Source organism: Dama dama, chromosome 21, assembly GCF_033118175.1.
Source record: "Dama dama isolate Ldn47 chromosome 21, ASM3311817v1, whole genome shotgun sequence".
In the NCBI taxonomy this organism is placed as follows: Eukaryota; Metazoa; Chordata; class Mammalia; order Artiodactyla; family Cervidae; genus Dama; species Dama dama.
This window is the reverse complement of record NC_083701.1, coordinates 64,487,526-64,506,672: the sequence shown is the minus strand read 5'-3', so window position 1 is coordinate 64,506,672 and position 19,147 is coordinate 64,487,526. Positions and strand designations below refer to the sequence as shown.

Sequence of the window (19,147 nt, the reverse complement as noted above, 5' to 3'; positions counted from 1 at the left end):
TTGGTGAATCAAGTATACAAATATAATAGCTCATATTTTATTTGAAGGGGCAGTGAAAGTTGGGTAAATAGGGCTATATGTAATTCAGTCTAGTTTTAGGCCCTTTCATTAATTAACTGAACATTAATGAAATACTTCTGTAATATAATGGTTGGTAAAACAGGATAAAAGGGTTAATAAAAGAGTCACTGTTCTCATGAAGTTTAGTGGGGAAAAACAACTAGAAACAAGCAAGTATAAATGCTGTGAAAGAAAATAACCAGAATGAGAAGAGTTAAAGTGCAAGTTGTGTGCACTTCCTGACACCTGCAACTCTACTCTTCCATTCAAAAAAATGTATCAGGATAGTAGTGAGTGGGGTGATCCTGAGTCTAGTTTAAATCACATCCACTCCCCAAAATGGGGGAAAATCAGTTCCAAGCCTCTCTACTTTTTTTAAAAAGATTTGTGACATTTTTCATAATCTCATCTTGATTTTGTGTCATCAAGTTACTAAGTTAAATTGAGAACTGCTAGTTTAGATAGAGAAATGGAATTCATATGCCTTTTGGGCCTTTCATCCTTTGCTGTTTAACCAGGCGCAGCTCGCCTGTATGTTTGAGACAAGTGAGGAAAATAGTGCCAAAATGTTGAGCAGTATAAAATTAGGGACTTGCCATATTTGTTTTCGAGTGGCAGTTGCTAAAACTTCCAAAATAAATTTCACTAACAACTTTTAATTTTGTCAAGCACTTTTTTTTTCCATTTTACTTTATTTTTGGCCTCGCCTTGTGGCATGCAGGATCGTAGTTCCCTGACCAAGGATTAAATGTGCACCCCCTGCACATGGAAGCATGGAGTCCTGACCATTGGACCACCAGGAAAGTCCCATCAAGTACTTTTTTTCTTCCTGATTTTTTAAAATTAATTTTTATTGGAGTATAGTTGCTTTACAGTGTTGCGTTAGTCTCTTGCTGTATAGCAGAGTGAATCAGTTACATGTATACATGCATCCCCTCTTTTTTCATTGCCTTCCCATTTAGGTCGCCATGAATAGTGGAGTAGGGTTCCCTGTGCTGAACAGTAGGTTCTCATTAGTTAATAGTAGTGCATATGTGTCAATCCCAGTTTCCCAATTTGTCCACTCCCCCCACTTTGGTAACCATGTTTGTTCTCTGCGTCTGTGACTGTTTCTATTCTGCCAATAAGTTCATCTCTGCCATTTTTCTAGATTCCACATGTAAATGATATTATACAAGTACAGTTTTAAAACCACTGTCACCATTGCAAAAAAGAAAGAAAATTTGATACAATAGAAGAAGAACAAAAATCTCAGAAAAAAGTTTTTGCCATGAGTTAATGAAAAACCTCATGTACCAGCCATTAGTCGGCAGACCAAAACACACTAGTATCCATTTCTAGCCTTTAGAAAATACTCAGAATTCCTCTTTTTTGTGCTGTATTGACTTTATCACTCCTAACGTTGCCAGCAGAGACTTCAGACAATTATAGAGTTGTAAATATTAAGTCAGTTTTCCCAAATTTTCAGGACCAGTTACTTTCCAAGTTAGAGAATAAATTGAACAAGGGTTACATTCAGAACCTGGCTACTTACCTTGTGTGTTAATAGCTAATTGCAAAATAAAATATCATTTCACTTAAAATTTGTTCAGTATTCTTATGATAGTTTTGATGCAATACAAATATCAGATTATACTCCCTAAGTTAATCTTTTTAGCATTAACTGGGCACTGTTCTGCCTTTCTTTACTCTTTGCAGTTCTTTAAAATACAATGTCTGTTAAGAGAGCAGTTAGCCATTGAAGTAGATTTGCTTTTGCTACAGGGTATACCTTTTGCCCCTCTGATAAACAATAGCATTTATTTGGGTATTGTCTAATATTAGGAATGTCTATGTTAAGATGGAAAGATGAGCTTAGTTATGGAAGTATTTCTGTGTGTTTTATTTGATTCCCAGCTCATATTTAAGTTCTGTGAATTTAAGAGCAGATATGCGTCTTAGAACTACTTTAGCATGTGCTTTTAAAGACTGTGCTCTCCAAAAGCAGCTACTGGGATGAAGGAAGAAGATATTAGGCTCTCTATTTACACTTTTTTTTTTAAATTAAGCTTTACTACATGTTTTATATATGGCTAGTCATTGGCACCTTTATTCGGGATGTTAAAAGGTAGTAATTAATTAGGGGACAGGACAGTGGCAGGGATAAAGCAGATGAGGTGGAACTTGAGCCAAGTTAAGAAGAAATAGTGAACATTATTTTAGGATTTGGCCATCGGCGGGGAGGAGGGTGCATGGTAAAGGGCACAGAGAAAGTCACCCTAAAGCACCCAGGCTGCTGCACTGTATTTAGAGAGAAATACATGGTCAGTAGAGTTTGGGCAAAGAGAGGAGTATTAGAGATGACAGTCCTCTTGGAACCAAATGATTACATGTATGTAAATAAAAGAGTATAAAGTTGAGATTAATTTGTGGAAGGCCTTATATGTCATATAAGGAAGGTAGACTTTATAGATGGTAGAAAATGGTAGGAATTTTGTAATGGGAATATAAATTAATTGGACTGGTATAAATAATGTTGGGAAGTGAGCAATGGCAGGGAAGCCCTTGAAGATAAGAATTTCTCATAATGTCTCATTTACATATCTGTTTTTCTTATTAGATTATTATAGTACAGTTTCCACTAGTAGAAAGTTTTATTTAGCTATATATATTGAGCTCCTGATATAGTGTCTGACACATGGTAGGTATTTAATAAATCTTGATTTGCGTGAATACCATTCAGGAGAAGCTAGTTTAATAATTCACCCAGCTCAATGGTGAAGCTTACAACAATGTTGGGGGGAGGGGGAACTATGGGTAACAGGCAGAATTTATGTTCTCAGTTTTCCTTCAACTGTTAGCTGTAGCAGAGCTGATCAGAAGTAAAAGATTGACCTTACTAGGATGGCTGAGTCAATTAGTGTGTGAACCTATGACTCTAAAGAGCATTTTATATGTTATTAAGTCTCATCTGAGTGAGAGGTTACTTTTAAAGTGAGGTTAGTTTTAAAGATGATAGTGAAATCAAACAAGATGGAAGCCGAAGTCAAGATAATTTTCCTTGCTTTTCTACAGACTTTGTTTTAACAACAAATCATTGTATATTTCAATGTGAGTACAATTTCTGTCCTTTCTGTTTGGTTTTTTTTTTTTGTCCTTTTTGTATAACTTCCCTCTTTTAGGGGTTCCCTGGTGGCTCAGCTGGTAAAGAATCCACCTGCAATGCAGGAGACCTGGGTTCCATCCCTAGGTTGGGAAGATCAAAGTTTATGTATAGTGCTTTGTAGTTAGTCTGCTTTCACATCTTATTTAATCCTTAAAAGAACCTTATGTGAAGTTAGTAGGAGATTTTGTCCCATATGACCATTGAGGAAAGGGGTTTAGAGTGATTCAGCCTCAAATCACATAGCTAATACTTGATTGAATTTATATTTGGCATTAAATGTAGAGAGGCAGAGAGGAAAGATTTGTGAGGGCAGGCTCTGGAGTCAGAACTGGATTTTAGTCTCAGTTTCAAAACTTAATAACCCTGTATCTTAGGCGATTTATATAATCTCAAGGCCTCAGTTTCTTTATCCATAGGTTGGGGTTCTTACCTAGTTTTTATAGGTATACACTGTCCAGTATGGTAGCCATTTGCCACATATGGCTTTTTAACATTCTTTACTTTCATACTGTCAATTTATTAACTTGTTGTCAGTTGCTGAGTCATATCTGACTCTTGTGACCCCATGGACTGTAGCCCGCCAGGCTCCTCTGTCCATGAGATTCCCCAGGCAAGAATGCTGGCGTGGGTTGCCACTTCTCCAGGGATCTTCCCAACCGGGGATCTAACCTGCATCTCTTACATTGGCAGGTGGATTCTATTCTGCTAAACCACCAGGGAAGCCCATCTTAATAGTTTTTAATATTGATTACATTTTGAAATGATAGTGTTTTGGATAGTGTGTTGGGTGAAATATAAAAATTAGTGTTACATATTTTAACTTTTTAATATATGCTAAAAATTTTTAATTATGTTTGTGGTTTGTATTATACTTCTGTTGGACAGTACTCCGATAAACCAAGAGGTAGCAAACTCTGGGCCACCACCCCCCCACAATTCAGCCAGATAAGCCTATTTTTATAAATAGAACTTACTAGAACACAGCCACACCCATTTCATTCTGTGTGGTATGTGACTGCTTTTCATGCTACAGCAACAGGATTATTTTGTTGCTGCATATATAATAACCATACTGCCTGCAAAGCCTAAAATATTTACAGTGTGATCCTTTATAGAAAATGTTTGCTGGAAATTTCCTGTCAGTCCAGTGATTCAGACTCAGCACTTTCACTGCTGAGGGCGCGGGTTCAATTCCTGGCTGGAGAACTAAGATCCCACAAGCCACGCAGCCAGAGCAAAAGAAAACCGCTGCTGACCTTTGCACTAGATTGTAATTGATAGATGCTTCATGTATTTTATCTTTGCTTAAGAGTGAATGTGAAAGACAGAAAGTAGATCAGTGGTGGGTCAGTGGACCAGAGGGGAAAAGATAGTGGAGAGTGTTAATGGATGCCAGGTTTCTTTTTGGGGAACAGTGAAAATGTTCTGGAGTTAGATAACACTGATAGTTGTGCAACTTCGAAGATACCAGAAACCACTGAGTTGTGCACTTGAAAAGATGGTATCTCAAATTTTTTTCTTTAAGTGGATATGAGCCTGGTTTGGTAGATGTAATAAAACAATACATTAAAACATGTTCATGATGATGGGAACGTGTAAAGAAACATGCAAATCAACTGTGGAGAATATAAGAAAAAATTGTAATCGATTTTTATATATTCTGATGTCACTTGAAATTATTTGTCAATAGTTTCTTAGTAAGAAAAGCAATCGGCTATCATTTATTGCTTACTCAAACTGTCATTTACTGCTTACCCTATTCTTTTTCATTGTAAACTTGATAGTGTACAATAATACATACATAGCCAATCTCAGTAAATAAACAAGTATAAATTAACAAGTATAAATAAAATCTGTATTTTATGAATAGTAATTCTCTTCTGGAAGCACTTATCATGGCTTTGTGAAATTTTTAGCAGGCTTTTGAAAGGAGAAAATATTAGCAGAAGGGAATTGGAAGGCCATTCTAAAAATGTCCATATCTTGTATGCATGTAGGTGTTTTTCTTGAATGAATTACTATACATGAACCATATTCAAATCTTAGATATTTTCACACAGGTTTGAAACTGACAAAATATTAGCTGCTTTGTGTAATTGACTCATTGTTATATGTAGAATATGCCAACAATCTGTTTTTTGAAATCAAAAAACCAATAATCAGTACATCATTTTCTTTCTGACCACTCGCAGTAGTCTTTTGTGTTATTGTGCTGAAAACACCATGGTATAGTAGCTTATTTATGATTTAGGGTAGGATAGCATGATGTCTAAGAGCACAGATTTTGGAGCCAGATAGACCTATTTCCTAATCTGTTAACTTCATGTGACCCAGAACAGCCTTTTTAACATTGAACATCTCTAAATCTTTGTTTTCTCGTCTCTAAAATGGGAATAATACTGTCTCCAGTGATTTTTTTTTTTTTTTTTTTTAAGGAATAAAGTATTAAGTGTAAAGTACTTAGCATATAGTAACCACTGAATAAATGATAACCTCATACTGTTATTGCCATTAAATATGTTTTAAGTTTTTTAATCAAACATTTTTTTGGTTGTCAGCATCATACATTTCATTATGTATTTTACTGACTTCCTTTTCAAAAACATAATGAAATATTAAGTAACATTCTATTTTATTTTCAGTCAAAGAAAAATAAGAAGAAATCAAAGTCAGATGCTAAAGCAGTGCAAAACAGTTCACGCCATGATGGAAAGGAAGTTGATGAAGGTACTTGAGCAAGTGAAAGGACTGTAGGAAAATTTTTAATCTTTTTTTTTTTCTAACCAAGGTGCATTATATAAAAGCCGCATTTGTTTTGCTTAATCTTGTATCTAGCTCTTCTGTTTAATAACTCTAGATTTTAATGTACACATCAGTGACATTATTAGGAGACACTTTTTCCTCTAAATTATTTAAGGATCTAATAGTTCTCTCCTTAAAGGGAACTGCCTTGAAATTTAACGTCTAGCTCAATATCTTGAGCAATTTAAAAACCATTCATTTTGTCTTTGTTTCCTAGAAGTGTGGCTTGGGGTTTTCCCATTGTTGTTAAATATACCATCCCTAGAAGACCCTGTACAAAATTTTTAAGTAAATGATTTATTGTCCTCACCTAATAAACCCATTTTGTTAATAAGTATATATAACACTCCTACTAGTTCTCCCCAGCAAGATAAAAAAAGATATAACTTCTTTTTTTTTTTTTTTTTTTTTTCAAACTTCTATCCATTTTTTTTCTAAACCATAGATGACAGATCTGATCAAAATTGCCAGAATAAATAATGGCAATTAGCTGCCTGAAACAGCACAATTAGAATAAATTCACAGGATAAATGAATATAATCAGCACTCTTGGTTTTTAGTTTAATATCTAAATTTATCATGATATTTCAGGTGCCCCACCCTATTTTCCCCCAAAAATTAGAACCTTTTTGTCTTCGCCCTACTGAATAACACTTTTCTTTCTGGGGCTACGTCAGGAGCCTGGGAAACTAAGATTAGCCACAGAGAGAAGCGGCAGCAGCGTAAGCGTGATAAGGTGCAGTCTGACTCTGGCTCATTGGATTCAACTGTCCCTGGGATAGAGAGTGCCACCACAGTCACCACCGAGCAACTTACAGCTGCATCATTTCCTGTTGGTTCCAAGAAGAATAAAGGTATATTAGTGGGACATAAGAGTGATACATCAAATCCAGTTCCTTTAATCATACGTACAAAATATCATTACATCAAAATCTGGCTATTTTGAACTGCTTACCTCATTGTGCTGATATACCCTTCTTCGTGAGAGCATTGTGGACCACGTACTTGTTTACCTGATACCAGCAGTGTTATTTGTCACATACTGCCTAATGAATGACCGATTCAAGTTGCCTTTCTGCCTTGAGTCACATGAGAAAATGATTGTTGCTTTTTTCTCACGTGTATTGCTTTGACCTAACTCTCTTAACATCTCCATTTCTTATAGTGGACATTCATTAAATGAAATGAGTTGTCCCCATTCTGCATGTTGGGTGCTTTCATTCCAAGATGAAACAAGCATGTTCTGGATAGTGTGGGTTCTATCTGAATTTCTTATCACCCCAACTCTTTGCGAATGCTATAGGTGTTTGATAAAGCTAAACTGGAACTGCAAAATTATTGAGCTACTGCTCTTCCCAAGTTTTCAGATGTTCAAACTATCCAATACTGATGGCCTCTTGGTAATTCTTACATTACTATCATTTTTACCCTGGAGACATCAGACTGCAGAGTGATGCTGTTCATCTTGCTTCAAAGCATTGACTTTTCTCCCTCTACCTTTTCATTAATTGCCAGCACTTCCCACTTGTTTTCAGACCTATGTCTTAGCCTTGATAGCTTTTACCTTTTTTTTTTTTTTTTTTGATAGTTTTTACTTTTTTGCTTCATGGTTTGGTGGAATTTATTGCATTGATTTCTGCTTATCTATTTTCACTGTCACCTGTTAACCATGCTAAGTGTTTGTGTTGGTGACCCTTTTTCACTGTTTTCCTGCATGCCTTCCTTGCTAGCACAGTCCTGTGTCATGCTGATTTTTTGATACATTGTGATCATTATGCTTTTTTGTGTCAGAGAAATATCAGTAGCGTCTATGTTATGACGTTACGGTCTCACCTCTTGCCATATTTCCTAAATCCTGGTCCAGATATTGGCAAAATTGTTCTTAAGTTGATGTGTTTGCTTCCAGGATTCTTGAAAAGGCAGCTAGCTGCTATTGTTGGGAAGTGGCAAAGTTGAATCCAATTACAGAGCCCAGTTCTCCAATTCCTCCTTTAAAGAATCTTGATAACCATTGTAGAACAGGAGACTCTATATCTACTCGGGCAATTTTCCAGGTCCTTTATTGGCATTTTAGTTGACTAAGAATATGGTAACTAGAGAACTCAGTTCCTAAGAACATGTGAAATATGTTGTGAGTAAAACTCTTTTCCAGTATAAGACTTCAGTACTTCAAGGAACAATTTATTATAATTAGTAAAAAAATTAATTTGTATGTTACTCCTAATTTTAATGTGCATAATAGCCTATTTAGTAGTAAATAAATTTTATTTTTATTTCAACCAGGTGATTCTCATCTAAATGTTCAAGTTAGCAACTTTAAGTCTGGAAAAGGAGATTCTACACTTCAGGGTGAGAGAAATTATGTGTAACTTAAACTGAAGGCCCATCTAAGTACTAATAGAAACATATATGTCTCTTTCCTCACATGAATGACACCAAAAGAAAAAAAAGGCTTAGAAATTATTTTAATTACTAAAGTAATTAAGTTACTTTACTAAAGTAATTAAATTACTTTACTAAAGTAATTACTAAAGTTCAGAGATTTTGGAAAATAGATCAACAGAAAAGTCACTCCCACTTGTAACAGTCTTTGGTATATTCTCGTTGTTCATCCCTCTCCCTTGTATGGAAAAACATTCTTTTAGTAATAGTTTATATGCAATTTTGATTCTTGCTTGCATTGTTTAAGCCAATAGAAAGATTTCTTTTTTCCCATGGACTTGGGTTTTATATAGGCATATATGGGATAAAAGACTTTATTCCTGTTTATTAAATGAGAAACAATACCTTTAATCTTCTGAACTGCTTCCTGAACAATATCAAATCTCTCATAATAAATGGACTGTAGTCTAAAATTATACAATACTTCACAAATAGAAAATATATTTTATTTACTAAGTTATGATAAAGATTGAATTAAGTAGAGAGTGGTATCTGTTACCTAAAAGCTGAAGTGTTTGTAGTGAAACAAAAATTCAGAAATGAAGAAGCAACTTATTTCAGACTTGTTCTTAACACTTTCAGCCTCCTTCGTTCTCAGTCCTGGCTATTAGAAAACCACACATGTAAATAAAAAGAAACATGTACTTATATACACACACCTATGTATATTTGTGTGTGTGTGTGTATATACACAGATACATGCATTACACATATGTATGGATACCTGCATATAAATGTGTATACACAAACATACTGATGCCTGGACTCTACCCCTAGTAATTTCGATTTTGATTGATTTGGGCTGAGGTTCTAATGTCTTCAGTTCAGTCGCTCAGCAGTATCAAACTCTTTGTGACCCCGTGCACTGCAGCTTGCCAGGCTTCCCTGTCCATCACCAACTCACAGAGGTTAGTGAAATTCAAACTCCTGTGTCTACATCTAAGAAATTTTTCATTTGATTTTAATGTGTAGCCAGGTTTTAGAATCACTGCCTTAGACATGATATATATGGATAAACATTTAAGGAAAGAGCATGTAGCTAAGGAGAAGCCTTTGTGTTTTCAGTGGGTGAGTGTTCTGAGTATACCAGAATGTTTGTTTTCCTATTTGCTCTGTTGTACTTTTGAGCAAGTCAGTCTGCTTTTAAAAACGTTATTACTGTGTGAATATACATATATAAGCTCAAATCTACTTGTATTTTTTAAAAGTCATTGATGGTGGTCATGTCACTTTTCAGATCCTTCATTTTATCTTTAAAGCTCGAACTGTTTAGAGGACAGTAGGGGGGGAATGAGTGATAAATGTAAGCCAAGCAATTATGGAAATTTGAAAATATCCCAGTTTTAACAAGGAGTCATGTATCCATTTTTAATCTTTGTTTTCTGTTCTTTAAGTTTCTCCAGGATTGAATGAAAACCTCACTGTAAATGGAGGAGGCTGGAATGAAAAGTCTATGAAACTCTCCTCACAGATCAGTGCAGGTGAGGAGAAGTGGAACTCTGTTTCACCTGCTTCTGCAGGCAAGAGGAAAACCGAGCCATCTGCTTGGGGTCAAGACACTGGAGATGCTAATGCAAATGGAAAAGACTGGGGAAGGAGTTGGAATGACCGATCAATATTTTCTGGCATTGGTAAGAGCTGTTAGAAAATTTTAAGCTAGTTTAAAATGCTTATCTGGTACATTTAAAATTTTCCAAGAATGAAAAACAGATCCATTGGTAGAAAAATTAGTCAAACTATACAGAAAGAAAATGACTAACTCATCTCAGATCCTTCACATGGAGCAAACTGGAAACTAAATAAGTGAATAATAGCATTTATTATTTACTCTTAATGCTTTTATCACATTTGATTATCAGTGTAGCTAACTGGTATAATTGTGTATTTTTAGTTTTATAATTAGTGTAATGTGTGAGCAGACTTCTTGATTAATTTCAACAGTACGCCTATTGAGTTTAAATAAAAGTAATAAATGGAGGTACAGTTTCTAGCATCAATTTTATATACTGTTTTACAGTCTACAAAATGACTTGGTAATTAATTTTTCCCCTGGATTGTAAAGATAAAGTCTATTAGTGAGAGCCTTATTTCTGCTGAGAGCCTTCAAGTTAAAAGCAACTTAATTTCAGGTTGTGTGTGTGATAGAAAAGAGATGCATATTTAATATGGAAAACTGCAAAAAGAAGGAAGAACCTACTCTTAATCACATCACCCAGTGACAACCTTTCCTTATGGTCTTTTTTTCCCCCTGTGTACAGTTTCAGTATTTTCTTTTTTTTCCCCCCATAACCCAAATCATGTATGCATTTTTGTTTTCCTCCTCCCTCACTTAATGTTGTACCTCAAACATTTTCTTTACTTTCTGTATTTCATTTAATGATCCTACAATGTTGTGTAAGCATAGCATAGATTATCACTGTTCCCACATTATGACAGAAATAACTTTTCTTTTTTAAAAGAAATATAAATGATGTTGTACTGAATATATTTGTTGCGGGTTACTTCTTTAGGATGGATTCTTGAAAGTGATATTATTGGATTAAAGGAAATGTGGATGCTTACAATGCTCTACGACATGTTGTCAAAGTATTTTCTAGGAAAGTTCTAATTTATACTGTCAGCATCAGTATGAGTGTCATTTATCATATGTATATTACCAAGGTTGAGTATTCTTTTTTTAATCTTTTCTAATTTAATAAGAAAAAAATACATAAATTATTTCTATTAACTTTTTTAAACCACTAATGGGGTTGGATATTTTTCACAACTTTCTTGATCATTTCTATTTCTTTCATAAATTGTTTATTCATGTTCTTTGCCCATTTGTGTAATGGCCTCTTGTTTTTTGTGCTTTAATTTGTAATTCCTTGTGCATTAAACGTATCTTTTCTGTTAAGTTTATAGCAGGTTTATTTTAGTTTAGGGGATTGATAATTACAGAATTTTTAGTGTTTAAATAGAAAAAACTATTTCTTCCTATATTATTTGCTTTTCCCATCACTTCCAAGCTTAGAAAAACTTATGCTGAGAAACATCCCCAAGAAACAGACCTCAGATCATTTGCTAATATTGTTCTTAAGTTTGTTCTCTCTTCCCCTGCAATGTCCAAAAATTGTGTAGAAATATCAAAATTTGTTTTGTAAAAGACAGTCCCTAAATTCCTAGCCTCATTTCAGCAGTGATAAAAAAATAACTTTCTATGGTATAAAGCATCCTTTCTCACTTAATAAAAGAAATGGTCAATGTTTAATGAAGTAATCTGAAGAAGAACTATGACCTTTTGAGATATTTGTAATTTACTTATAAAAGCTATGTAGTGTTAATCATAATTAGGACATAAATTAGATGGTAGTACTTGCTTAATGTTGCTGTAGATGAAATTAAACATCAGATTAGAGTTCCTGCCTAGATGGATTAGGACCTTTATTGAAATTGAAAGGAACTGTATTAAATGAGGGTTGCAGTTAGTTTCTGAGAAGAGGCAGATGTGACTGCCCTCATAGATGTATATGTTCCTTAAAATACTCATATGAAGTAGGAAATTGCTTTAAAAATGTTGAGAAGATATCATGGTATAATGGAATGAGCATGTCCCTAGTTCAGGCAGACCTGTTTGGTACGAATCCCTATTTTTCCACATACTAGTTAGTTGTTAGGGAGATTAGGCTAATTATTGAAGCTCTGTGAACCTCATATTTAAGCAGTTTAAAGGATTGTCTATAATGAATATCAAGCACTAAGTTTCAGTGCCTGATCCAAGCTGGCAGTAGCTTCATGTGGCGCACGATCAGGCGTGTCGCCATAGTAGAGAAAACATGGGCTTGGAAAGCTGGCTCAGGTTCCAGGCTGGCTCAGGTGTTTTCTGTCAGCAAGTCACTTAACTGCGCTGAAACTTTACCTAGCAGCATTGCCCTAAGGATTAGAGGTAGTTGGTGTCAAGAGCCCAGTACATAACAGACCTTCAATAAACAGTCACTATTGTTGTACTAGGTGGTTCAGATTTCTCAGGGTATCTTTTAATATTATTATCATAGTTTTAAATCTGTACATGTCTTTCAAGTTTCATTGCAAATTGAAGGTTCCAAGTGACGTTCTTTATTTTAACAGCTGCTTGGTCTAGTGTGGATAGGGGAATGAATACCTCTGAACAGAATTCTGCTTCTTTTGCATCTCTCACACTTAACTCTGCTGTTTCTGGTATGTGAAAACAGTCTTTCATTTAGTTAACAAAGAATTTTCTGTTTAATTGTAGCACTTGTTCTTTGAAAAAATAATCAGAGTCAAGTACTGCTAGCCACATAAATTATAGATTAAATAATATAAAGTAGCAAAGGCCTTGAAACAGAGAGCGAAAGACCTAAACTCTTACCTGCTGGTGGCTTAGTTCCTTTTGTTGTATAGATAGGAAGATTCTGTGGCCTAACATAACTGAAAACTTGTTGGCACACATGCAGACAAATGCAGATATTAATAGAAGGCCTTCCTTCAAAGCCATGACACTTCTGTTACTAGTTTATTCCATTATTACTACCAAACTACCATCAATCCAGCCTCACTTACATAGATATGCCATTTATTAATAATAGTTCATGGACCCAGTGTGCTAACCATGTAGTTCCATAGCGTCTGGAGCCACTAATCTAGAAGAGAGGTCAGCGAACTTTATCTGTAAAGGGCCCAATAATAAATATTTTAGGCTATGTGGGCCATTCTGCCTTTGTAGCAGGGAAGAAGCCAGAGGCAATGCATAAACCAGATGAGTGTGTCTGGGTGAAATTTTGTTCTCTTGACTTTCTTTCAACCATTTAAAAATATAAAAACTGTTCTTGGCTCCTGGGCCCGTACAAAAAGGGGGTAGCTAGATTTGGTTTATGAGTTGTGATTTGCCAACCCCTGGTCTTACAGGCTACATTGTAGTTCCAGAGGTACAAGTTAATTTTTTCCTTCATTTGGTGACTTTGTACAACACAGATGCTGTTCTCTCCATATATTCAGAGAAAGCTGCTAAAGAAATAGCAACAGTGTTACTATAGTCTTTCTAAACAACTAATGTGCTAATTATATATGAATTTTATAGAGTTGCTCTACTTGTTAAAGTTTATTTTTAAAATATGTAACCATTTTGAGTTTATGTCAAGCATGTTAGTGGTAAGCTAATAAGCTAATCTACAACTAGCTGAAAATCTGTGAGGATTTTTATGAGAGGAAGTGATTATGGCTAAATCTCTTATACAAACATATTCTTCTTAACCCTTTCTTTATATCTGTGGCTCTGAATCCAAAGTGAGTATCAGAGTCACCTAAGAAGGACTCCAAAACACATGCAAATTCTGATGCAGAAGGTCCATGGTATATAAATCCCTGATGGAGAACCACTCTTCACATTTCCATGCTAAAATGAGTTTATGGTAGTAGAGCCAAGGATTTTGACCTGGCATCTTTGAATGTGTATGTCCTGAAAACTGTATGCAGGATTTCATGTAAGTCCTGGACAGTAGTCTAACCATAGCTTTCATCATACTGCTTAAGGGCTGTGTGACCCCCACTCACCACACTTATTCCCCACCTCCCAAAGAAATAAAGACAAAAAATTTAGAAGATAATTTTCTCTTCTCTTTAAGTGCACTTGAACTTAAGTTGGTCTCTAAACCGCCGGCACAGCTCTCTAAATTCTCTTCGGCTTCTTTCTGCCTCACTTCTCTAAGTATCATCTATTTCTTTTGTCTTTTTCCTTAGAAAGTTCTAGGAAACTCAGACATTTTGTAATTCTCTCCTTCAGGGTTCTAAGGATATAGGGATATTCTGAAACATCTAGGTTTTTTTTAATGCTTTATTACTTTTCATTAAGAAAAATAAAACTTTTTTGACTTGAAATTTGGAGATAGCCAATTTGAAGTATGTATTAATAAAAGATAAAATCTAATGGATCGGTACTAGGGAAAAAATAGATTTCTGATCAGTGAATTCAATCTAGTGATTATCATACTTAATCTAAAATTACCATCAATTCTACTTTTCTTTATCTTAACTCTTTTTCTAATGTCTGAATTTTTCCTTTTAGGAGAAATGAAAAATAATTAAATCTTCGTGTGCAAAGTATAGAACAATTGTTATGAAACATCATTAGAAATTTCCATTTTTAATTTTATTGCATTCGTTTTCATTTAAGGGTCTACTGCTGAGCCAGTTTCTCAGTCTACCACTTCTGATTATCAGTGGGATGTTAGCCGTAATCAACCCTATATCGATGATGAATGGTCTGGGTTAAGTATGTCCTTTTATCAGTTTGCTTTTGTTTTTGTTTTCAGAATTTTCTTTCTAGCACCCTGAATTCATGTTTATGTTTTTTAATTTTAATTCTAATTTTCCACCTTTTAGGTCATAGATATATAACTTAATACCAAATGTATCCTACTTATAAACCGATTATTAAATACCTGTAGAATTTAAAAAAAGAAAATTAAATTCGGTTTTCATGATTGAGGCAATATTTAAACATGAAGTTTTCTTACAGTTGCACTGTAGTTTTTATAGTTTTTAAAATTGTTTGTTTTAAATAAATATTCTATTTATTTCCCTAGTTTTAATATACTAGAGTGAATAGAATATATAAGAATGGCTTTGAATTTGTGAGGTATGCAGGTTTTTATGTTGGTAGAAAACCGTTTTCTTAGTCTAATTTCCAGTAGAAGCATAAGAAAGTTAAAGGCAAGAATCACAAAAAAGAGGAAGGGGGGAAGAATATGATTTTTATGTTCAGAAAGCTCATACCATCTTCATTTTAAAAAAATGTTTTTTATCCCCCACAACCTCAAATCTTAGAATTTCCAACCCTCTGAAGACAGGAGCTCTCTCTGACTTTTCTTTCCGTCAGTACTTAGCGCAGCGCTTTACACAGGTGTTCAGCAGTGATGTTATAATAAAGGCAGACACCTGACCGTGCCAGGCGCTGATCTCAGTGGTCTAAGTCTTATGTATATTATTAGTTTGTTTAGTACAGGTCTATGAGGTGTAGGTATTATTTTTTCCCCACACTTTGCAGATGAAGAGACTGAAACACAGAAAAGTTATCTAATTTTCCCCAGCCACACAGTTAAGTTGGAGGAGCAGCTATCAAACTTTGGTAGTCTGGCTCCAGAGTTCATGCTTTAACCACTACATGTACAGCCTTGGTGATGATAGTAATCATAAAGGTAAGTTTGAAACACAGTCTGAAAATCAGTCTTAGACTGGTCTCTTAGATTAGTTGAAGCGTAATTCTTAGAGGTTGAGGGAGACGAGGTTGGAAAGGTAAATTACGAAGGACCATACTGTAAAAAGCCTTGAGTATTAGTCGCTTAGTCGTATCTAACCCGACTCTTTGTGACCCCCATGGACTGTCGCCTGCCAGCTCTTCTGTCCATAGAGTTCTCCAGGCAAGAATACTGGAGTGGGCTCCCATTTCCTCCTCCAGGGAATCTTCCCCACCCAGGGATCGAACACAGATCTCCTGCATTGTAGGCAGATTCTTTACCATCTGCTGACTAAATATTAGGGAGGTAAGGGTAAGGATACTAGTTTAGAAGGTAAATCCTAGTTCTAATCCTGACTTTAAAAAGTAGCAACTCATATGTCTTGAATTTTGTCACTTATCTTGGAATCTAGATTAACTGACCTGTGAAATAGAGCAAATAGTCTCTCATACCTATTTCCATAGAGTGTTACGAGGTTTTAATGAGATACTGAATGAACATGAAAATTCTTTGAAAATTATAAAGTATCAGATAAATACAAAGTGTTATAAAGATGTGAAAGCAATTTTTAGAGGGGAAAAAAAGCCTTACCTGTACTTTGGGAAGAATGAACAGCTATGTGCAAAATAGACTTGAGGAATGATTATAGGACTAACAGGTAGTGATTGTAAGAAAATAGCACTGAGGTGTCTTGGGCAGCTGTGGGTTAAAGCTGAGAAAAACTGAGCAAGCAGGGCTCTAGGCTTCACTGCTTGGACACAACAGCTCTACTTTTTATCCTTGTATAAAAAAAATTGGCTAATAAACATACTGAAATAAACATATCCATGGGACTCTGTTCTTAAAGTAATAAGCATTAAGAACACTTTCTTTGTTCGTTATGCTGTATTGGCAGTCTTTTAAGTCCTCAGTTACTCTTTAACCACATTTTCTCTGAATTTTATTTTTTGTGTTACCTTCTTTAATGTCCCTAATTTTGGTACTCAGTGAGTTTAGTCATTCCTTCTAAATTTATAGAATGCTTGACGTATTTGAGATTACTAATCCCACAAAGTATATGTATTATTTAACAGTGTGATTTGAGTAATATATTGACCCTCTGGTTTGAGGCATAGACATCATTATCTGGCAGAAAGGCACTTAATTTACCGAAGCACTTGAATATACAATTAAGATGCTGGGACTTCCATGGTGGTCCAGTGGTTAAGACTCCACGTTGCCACTGCATGGGGCACAGGTTCGCTCCCTGGTCAGGGAACTAAGTTCCTGCCTTGCAGCCAAAATAGTTTAAAAAATAAAATTAAGATGCTAAAGTACAGAAGGTAACATTTTTTAAAGGCAGATGTTAATCTGTCAGTTATCTTGACCATAAAGGAACAATATCATAACCCCTATAAAAAGTCAGATTTTGAATAGAATTTTGTTTTTGTTGACACATCAGAGTGAAAGAAGTAATGGCCCCATAGTGAAGAGGTTAAGAGCATGAGCTTTGAGGACAGACTGCCTGAGTTTGAATCTTGGCCACCTTGTTTTCCTCTGCTTCAGTTTCATCATCTGTAAATAATATTTCTTCCTTCACAGACTTGTTGAGAGGATTAAATGACATAATACATATAAAGCCCTTAGAACACTGCCCACTACATGGTAAATATTCAGTAAGTGTTGTGGTACTATTAATTGTCTTTTAGGAGCATAGTCGACTCAGTGAGGTTAACTTGTATTGTCTGTTTCAACACTGGAGAATGTCTTTCTAACATAGTTGTTTTGTTTTATTAAAGTTAATGCTGAATTAAGTTTTGACCAGAAACAACTGACAGCCACTTTATTACTGAAATAGAAAGGAAAACAGCTATGAGATGCTTAAACCTAAAACATTGTTTCACAAGCAAATTAAATAGAGAGCTATTTTGAAAAGACCCTTTTTGAAAAGACCATTTTGAAAAGACAGCTAATAAAAAAAAAAAAGAAAAGACAGCTAATATAGTTCTTTGGAAACAGTTTAGCAAACTAATGGAAGAATTTTAAGAAATGAGAAATTATAATTGGAGAGAACTATGGCATGAATGAAACTATACTACACAATTTCAAGGAAACTGTCTAGAAGTTTATTAGGCCCATGAACTGTAAGAATTATGCATTGAGAAGTTGCCTGGTGACAATTTTTAGGCTTAGGGGATTGACCTGTTGTTTTAGAGTAGTTTTATTTGGGGAATTCCCTGGTTAGGATTCTGTGTTTTTCTGCCGAGAGCCCGGGTTCAATCCCTGGTCAGGGAACTAAAATTCTACAAATGGGGCAGGGGTAGGAAGCAGTTTTATTTGATCTCCAGTTAATTTTAAAGGATGGTCCAGTAGTTTCCACTGCAGGGGGCGCAGGTTCAGTACTTGGCTGGGGAACTAAGATCCCACATGCCACACAATGTAGCCACAAAAAACAGATAGGTATACCAACCTGAAATCAATAGACATGGAAAAATCACCATAAAGCTTTAATAAAGCCTGTAGAGATTTATGTTTCTGTTAATGTTCTGATAGAAGTTGAAGCATGGGCTACAGTTATTCCTCAAGCTTTATGGTTGTCTGAACCTTTAAAAAAAATAATAATTTTACCAAGTACTTTATTAGATTTTTACCCCTCACCACACCTGCACTGCTCCTGTATTTATTAAGAGTTTATGTTGTTCTTATTTAGTCTCTAAGTCGTGTCTGACTCTTGCAACCCCATGGACCTGCCAGGCCCGTCTGTCTGTGGAATTTCCCAAGCAAGAATACTGGAATGGATTGCCATTTCCTTCTCCAGGGGGTCTCCCTGACCCAAAGATTGAACCCGTCTCCTACATTGGCAGGAGGATTCTTTATCACTGAGCCACCAAGGAAGTCCCATTTGCTTAAACTTTTTTTTTTTCTCCCCTTGACAAAGGGTTTTTTTCCTGATAAGAGGTCTTAAGAGACTTGGTTTATGAACACCGGTTTTCCAAATCTTACTTGTGAGGGTTAAGTAAAATCATTGACAACTTTGGCATTCAAATCTCCTAAAAATATTGTTAATGAATGCTTGGTGTAAGGTGAGCAGTTGGTTCCAGACATCTACTAGATCCATCTTTACTTATAAAAATGACACATACATTAAGACATAACCAAGTGTATCTTATTGGGAGATTTACAGGATTGTGAGAAATAAATTAGTTGTATATGCCTGATAACTTTTAAACTGGCTTTCTATTATTAATGTCATCAATAATGTATAAAAGCAATAGGTAGCATTTATTAAGCACTTACTGCATTGTCCTGAACTGCTTTACATGTATCTTATATAATCCTTTCAACAATCCTATGAAGTTGGTACATAGCCCGTTAAGGTTAAGAAATTTGACCCAAATTACATGGTTATTAAGTAGTAGAGCAGTATTCAAATATAGGTCTGTTTGACTCTAAGACACCTTAGAGTCTTAACCTCTATGCTGTTACT

At 35.2% G+C, this 19,147-nt stretch overlaps 1 protein-coding gene across 8 annotated transcripts in view; it reads left to right on the top strand.

The window, feature by feature from the left end:
- Nucleotides 1-19,147, top strand: part of MTDH (metadherin) — a 57,163-nt gene that overhangs the window by 24,840 nt on the left and 13,176 nt on the right. For 2 of the 8 annotated variants that reach the window (XM_061123703.1, XM_061123702.1), the window contains 6 exons: nt 5,848-5,932; nt 6,685-6,861; nt 8,291-8,356; nt 9,844-10,080; nt 12,557-12,646; nt 14,619-14,717. In XM_061123703.1, coding sequence (XP_060979686.1) covers nt 5,848-5,932; nt 6,685-6,861; nt 8,291-8,356; nt 9,844-10,080; nt 12,557-12,646; nt 14,619-14,717 — 754 coding nt within the window. The remainder of the gene's footprint in view (nt 1-5,847; nt 5,933-6,684; nt 6,862-8,290; nt 8,357-9,843; nt 10,081-12,556; nt 12,647-14,618; nt 14,718-19,147) is intronic. The other 6 variants (XM_061123704.1, XM_061123705.1, XM_061123708.1 and 3 more) reach the window with 4 other exon arrangements.